This window comes from Solenopsis invicta, chromosome 11 (assembly GCF_016802725.1).
Source record: "Solenopsis invicta isolate M01_SB chromosome 11, UNIL_Sinv_3.0, whole genome shotgun sequence".
Lineage (NCBI taxonomy): Eukaryota > Metazoa > Arthropoda > Insecta > Hymenoptera > Formicidae > Solenopsis > Solenopsis invicta.
The window spans coordinates 12,918,900-12,926,082 of NC_052674.1; the positions used below are offsets into that span (position 1 = coordinate 12,918,900).

General features: G+C 31.7%; 1 protein-coding gene and 1 long non-coding RNA gene across 2 annotated transcripts; both read left to right on the forward strand.

Moving 5' to 3' along the window:
* Positions 1-420: 420 nt before the first annotated feature.
* On the forward strand, positions 421-1,725 carry LOC120359019. The gene is made up of 3 exons (XM_039455226.1): positions 421-559; positions 637-1,595; positions 1,651-1,725. Exons 1-3 carry the CDS (start codon positions 421-423, stop codon positions 1,723-1,725), a joined length of 1,173 nt encoding a protein of 390 aa, XP_039311160.1.
* A 3,352-nt stretch (positions 1,726-5,077) lies between these two features.
* LOC113003654 lies at positions 5,078-6,581 on the forward strand. Its single transcript, XR_005575873.1, has 3 exons — positions 5,078-5,552; positions 5,938-6,184; positions 6,418-6,581. It is a non-coding gene; the product is annotated as an uncharacterized LOC113003654 (long non-coding RNA).
* The last annotated feature ends 602 nt before the right edge of the window (positions 6,582-7,183 follow it).

Genomic DNA, 7,183 nt, shown 5'->3' on the forward strand with positions numbered 1-7,183 from the left:
ATTACTTCAAAATAGAGATCCCAGATTGCGAATTCTATCGTATGCTGCATACAAGCATGAGACAGGATCCGTAATCTGAGATTTCTGCTTAAGAAACTGTTGATTAATATTTATATGAATAATTCTATAGCCACTGGATCTTAAAATGCTTTTTTTACCAAATCAACATGGTAAGAACATATAAAAAAAAACAGAAAGGAAAACAACAAACTCTGATAAACTTGAAGCTGGCATCCAGTTATTAAAAGCAGGATGGACTATTGAGATACTGCCTCACATATCGGCATAAATCGTCAAACACTGTATCGAGTTTACTCAAAATTAAAAGAGAATCCTAATTCTGCTAAATCTTTTAATTTGAGTTACCAATCCAGATGTATCTTCACTAAAGAAATTGAAGAGAGTATTGTCCAATACTGCATGCAGGTAGCTCAAATGGGTTATGGGCTTACAGTTCATATGGTAAGAGAGCTAGCTTGGCAAGTTGCTGTAGAAAATAACTTACCAATACCAGAAAATTGGAAAAAGGAATGCAAAGCCGGAATAGATTGGTTTCACGGTATATTTTTATTAGTCTTTAAAAATTTTACATTAGCCTCTTAATGTAATGTATCCATGTTATCTTTTTTATTATAGGCTTTAAAAAACGTCATCCAGTTATTTCAATAAGAGTGCCAGAAGCTTGTAGTATTGCAAGGGCAATGGCTTTCAATAAGACTAACGTTGAAATATTCTTCAACAAATTAGAAGAAGTACTTTTAAGGAGTGATTCATTCAAGAATGGATCTCGAATTTATAATTTGGATGAAACGTGCACTTCAACTGTCCAAAATCAGAGAAAAATCGTCTCACCAAAGGGTGTAAAACAAGTTCATCAAATAAAGGGCGCAGAGAGAGGGACATCTGTTACTACATGCGTTATTATTGGTGCTTTCGGTGTTGTTTTACCTCCTGTGCTTATATTTCCTCGAAAGAAACGTATACCAGACTTAATGATAAACGCTTTTCCTGGATCTCTTGGATTAGGAAATGAAAAGGGGTACATGACAAAAGAATCATTTTTCCATGTTATGGAGCACTTCATCAATTGCACTAAATCATCTAAGCAAAATCCTACTCTTTTATTGTTGGATAACGTGGAAACTCATTTTTCTACAAAGACTTTAAATCTTGCAAAAGAAAATGGCGTGGTAATATTTACTTTTCCTCCTCACTGCACTCACAGACTTCAGCCTCTAGATGTGGGAATCTTTGGTCCATTTAAGGTTCATTATGATAACGCTATTAATTCATATCTTATGAATAATCCTGCTAGTCCTCCTACATTATATCGCATAGCTGGTTTTGTCAAAGAGGCACTCTGCAAAGCAGTAACTCCTCATAATATCATAAAGAGTTTTGAAACAACTGGAATCTTCCCATTCAATAGGAATGTATTTCAAGAATCTCATTTTATCATGGCTAGTGTAACAGAAAAGCCTGATTCTTCTAAGGCAGATTCCATTTCCTCTCCTGAAATAATGACACCTACTAACATTCTTGTTGATATCACTGAAGAAGGAATCAACACAAATAAATTTGATATCAATGTTAATGTCAGTGAATATCCATTTGCTTCCTCTTCAAATGAGCCTTCTTTTCGTGGTCCAGCAGATATTCGAGGTTTACCAAAAGCAAAACAGCAAGAAAATAAGCGAAGGAATAAACGAAAAGGAAGATGCATGATAGCAATTGATACGCCTGAAAAAAATGAAATAGCTCAGCGAGAAAACGAAAAAGAATTAAAGAAAAACAAAGCTGAAGAAAGAAGAAAAAGACAAGAACAAAAAACAGTAGAAACTAAGAAAAATCAGAAAGGACAAAAAAAGGTGAAAAAGAATATATGTTTTGATAATGATAACATGAAAAAATCTCAGAAAAAGGAGAATTTATCTTAGTGTCATTAAGACTAAAGAAAGCAAGTTTTTTGTAGAGAATATTATAAAGAAAAATCGGTTTGGAAGCCTGGAGATAATAACGATCGTATTACCTACTAATGTTACATATTTCTATCCAGTACTTGTGATAATTTTTTTTCTGTGATCTGCAGTGATCTTTATATGTTTAAGCAAAACCAAAGAGAGTTTGTTTTATAATGATATATTTAAAAAATATAGTTTAAAAAGATATTATAAAAAGATATATTTTGCTGCCAGCAATATTTTCATTAATTTTGAGATCTGACTGTAATAGGCAGCCATATCTTTTGCTTGAAAATGATATGTTAAATAAATTATATAAATTTATGTATGTGTATCTCTTTCACACTGATATTAAACCTAATTTAAAATTTATTTATTTCAGATAGAAAGCATATTTCTTTATTTTAATAAATAATTTTTAAAATGTTTGTAGTTTTTTTCTTCAAATTTATTTTTTTAATGTTACATACGTTAATATAATACCTATGGTATTTAATAAAAAGTTTAGTGATATCTTGCAGTCTTTGATTTTAATGATAATGGAGTTGTCACTATCTGCCCCCGAAATTGTCACTATGTACCCCAGCCTGGGGTACGTAGTGACAAATGCAAAGATCTTTTTGACGACGTATCTTTCCTTAAATACGGCTCATAATATTAATATAAAAGACAGATTGTGTTTATAAAGGTTAAACGAAAATGTACAAATCAAAATATTTGACTACCAACTTAAAAAATGGACTTTGATAACGAATTTCCCAAAACTGTCACTATGTGCCCCACCCTCCCTTACTTGTATTGGCAAGAGTGATTTTCTTGACGACTTGAAAATATTCGCACCATCAATATTGAACTGCAGAGTTATGTCATTTTCTCCAATTACTCCGTTTCTTTGCAGTTTTTTATATATTCTGCCCGACGTTATTCCACTAGCTTCACTTTTGCGAAGATGATTAACGATGTTTTTATCGGTTAAAAAATTGTTACGTTCGACGGTGGCACAAGACACTCACGCGCACTCACGCACAATAAATAATTGAGCAGATTCTTTAAAAGAAACTGAGACGTTTTTTAGAACACGTCTGTCACCGAAACGAGGCTCCAGACGTAAGCAACATAACAACAACCGTCGTCAACGAGCGACCGTCAACTCATTACTATCGATTACATAAACTATACGGTGACACATTACAAATATCGCACGACCGTAACAATATCTTTTAATTTTTCCGATATTTTCCCTGTAAGGAAATATTTCTCTTTTTTCTCTAATTCTTTTTTATTATTTACAACTCCGCATGCGCATAATACTTGTTGATTATTATTTGTAATCTCTAAATAGTCTTCACATATTGCACAATAGTAATGCTTATCAAAGTCTTTCGTTTTCGGAAATTTCTTGAAAAATCGATATTTTGTTGAATACTCTGGCAAATGGTAATCAATTAATTTTAAAAAGTTCTCCCAACTTCTATCTGGAAGAGAATATCTTAAAAAAAAAGACATAATAAGAAGTTCGCTTTCACGCTTCGTAATCCGTGCTCCGCAATACAATTTTTGTTGTCCCTACAATATCAATTTTATAACATCTAATGGAATTATATAATATATAGTCATATATAAAAATATAGTCACGGATATTCTATCATATATTCTATTGTTAAGTATTTCTGTTCTTATTTATAATATAGATTATTTATATAGTATATAGCATGTCTCTCGATAAAATATATATTTAAAATATATTATACCTCTTCATCGTTATTATCAACATTATCATCTTGAATCTCGTCATCAAAACAATTATTTTTTGTGAACAGAGAAGCTGTTTCATTTTCCGTGATTTCATTCTGTAAATGACATATGCATTTTATAAATATTTTATATATGTTATACTGCAGTGCATGGGCTCTTAATAATTAATATTCTTATGTGTGTGTGTGTGCGTGCGTGCGTGCGTGCGTGCGTGCGTGCGTGCGTGCGTGCGTGCGTGCGTGCGTGCGTGCGTGCGTGCGTGCTGCGTGCGTGCGTGCGTGCGTGCGTGCGTGCGTGCGTGTGCGTGCGTGCGTGCGTGCGTGCGTGCGTGCGTGTGTGTGTGTGTGTGTGCGTATAACTTTACTTTTACACTTTGCGTAATTGTCAAATAATTCATATATAAAATACTTAAGGCTTTCGTGATTTTTGCCAAATTAAGCTAGATTTAAATTATATGCGACACAGACTTTATCGCTGTGTACTCAAGTATTTCATTTGTTTATTTTGACGGATACATATTATTGTATAATATATTCAATTATTGTTCCTTCAAAATAAATGAAAATCTTAATCATACAATACATACCGCTTGTTCACTTGTAACGCTATCACTGTCCAATCGATAATAATCAATATCTGCCAAATTCTCTCGATCATTGTCATCGTCATAGTCAGGATTATTATTACCATCATCATCAACATTAAAGTTATCGAATTAGTTAGCTCGTAGTTCACAAATGTAATTATCATACCTATTGGCTTGCTCTTGATTCATTATTTCATTATTATTACACAATTGATCTTCTGCACGTTGATTATCAATATCATCATTCGTTTCATTATCATCATTTCTTCGCCGACGATCTCGAGTTCTTTTGGGCATTGGAATACCGTCTGCCCATAAGTAAGCTAAGTATCGCCTTTTGTTGTAATTAGCCATGTCAATTTTTAATTTATCTTGTTTTACATAACCTTCAAATTTTGAAAATTGAAAGATTATTAAACTTTTACATAATTATAATTTTCAAGTTACATTAATGTATTTTTCATTTTACAGTCAAACTACGTTATATAAATTAATTAACATGAAAACTTACATTCCGTGATCAATCGATAACAAATGCAATAAATCTGATAAACAGAGTTGAACCTGCCGCGAGTCGGTCGAGTTTCTTGGCCGGATTGACATCGATACAGAATTGATTCCAGAATCGATCTTTTTGTAATCACACAGTTCAGATCAGACGTGCTATTTTGTACAGGTACACGATCTTTATTCTTAACGATAGTTGTCGGTGTCGTTGCGCAGATATTTTACATGGTAAAGAGCTGAACACCGACAATTATTGTTAAGAAAAAAAAGTGTATGCAGAATAGCACTCCAGGGTCGTACAGTTTGTTTGGCGGTTTCGGCACAGAGTATAGGTTAGGTAGGCAACGGAAACGAAATTTATAACGTACAAAAAGTGTACCAAAAGGTGGAAACCACGAAAGATTTTAGCAGCATTCCATTCGGACGCTCATGAACTATAAGCTTCATTCTATCTTCCTTTCAAATATAACGAGCGATAAAAATAGAAGGAAGCTTAGAGCATGTGGACGTCTAAATGGAACGCAACCTTCGGAATATTTCTTGAATAAAGTAATACGAGTGATACAAAAGTGCGACAAAAAACACACGGAGCACGGAGATTTGTAAGACGGACCTGAAAATCATTCAAGACATAACGCCCATTATCATCTCTGCGAGACCATCGTAGGCCACGTTGGGTTGGGTGAAAAAGAATTAAATCAAGAAAATAAGAAGCTACGTACGCCAGAAGCGGTAAATAGAAGGTACACACGAGAACAATTTTCTGAATTAAGAAAATATTCTTTACTATCATACTATCCTGACAGTACACAGCATATCAAGACATCCAAAGGATATCCTGAAGATTTTTAGGATATTCTCTAACTTTAGAATATATTTTATGCATGCATGCTGTCTAGGATAATTGATAATTTCTTTAAGCAAAAAGAAGATACGGGAAAAAACTAGAAATATAGACTTGACCATACTTGTCATATATGTGTTCACATTGCATAAAATTTTGAACACCATTTAAATTTTATTTCCTTTTTATATAGTAGCAGTGAAAATATACCAGACAATCAGGAAAACCTTAAATTTTTATTTAAATTTGTATTACTATTTTTATATTATTTGTTACATTTAAAGGTAAAATGCCAATAGCATGGCCAAAGAAATTGGCAGGTCTCTTCGAATTCTTTGAAGAAAATCGTATTGGCGTTGGAGAGGTAAATTGGATCATTTTGAACGAAACGTTAGAGTTACAAAAGGTGGAAAATACTATTGGTTATCTTAAAGAGATAATATTAAAAAAAATAATTGTCAAAGTCAAAGCCAGTGTCGAATAAAAACAAAGCGACGAATTATTATCCGGCAAAACTATTACAAATCGGAAGTAAGTATATAATTTATTTATTTTAGATTTCCAGGTTATTATTGCTACATTTAGAATTGCTTCTACATATGCTTTCGTAATTTTAAATGTGGCGAGAACCTGGAAAACTGAAAAAAGTTAACTGATAAATCCTAGTTTGTATTTATTCTGTGAAATCTTATGTATATAACAAATATATTTCATAAAATTATTTTGATAATTAACTTAACTTTATGCTTTTCAACTTTTTAAAGAATGGGACGAAATGCGTCAAGCATGCGATAATTTGGAAAAATATGAAACGATGACTCCGATTAAGGAAAATCGTAAATACGTTAGTAAACGCAAAGCCAACGACACTAGTAGTGAAGAAAGTGACAATGAAGCATCAGAAGTAGTTCAGCTTGTAGATAGCAAGGCTAGTATATACTTTTTAGTTTATATTTGCACATATATATATATATATATATATATATATATATATTTATTTATTTATTTATTTATTGATGGATGCCATCACTCATAAACCAAAATATAAATATAAAAAATATGTAAATATATGGAGCCAAACTTGACGAAGAAATAAAATTTTTTTCAATTTCCTCTACATCTGTTTATTTTCTGCATATGAATTCTAATTCTTAATAAAAGAAAGAATCAATAAGATTTGTTTTAGATTACACTACTTAAACAAAATTTCGCCAATTTAAAAAAAAAACAATTTGAAGAAAATATTTTCTTGTTTATTAAAGTAAAAGTTTTTTTACTTTAAGATTCGCATGCAGAAAAATAAACAAATATATAGAGAAAATTGAAAAAAGATTCGATTCATCACATTTAGAAATTTTGATTTAAAAAATCTGAAAATAATTTTTGGATTATTTTTTATTATAATAGCTTTCAAGTCTTGACATATAAAAAAAAAACAGGAACATCAATGGCGAATGTTGTCTAGTTTGAAATGTTCTATGTATTGATAAATTTATAAGTATGGTCATTATTCAGTGAATATAATATATA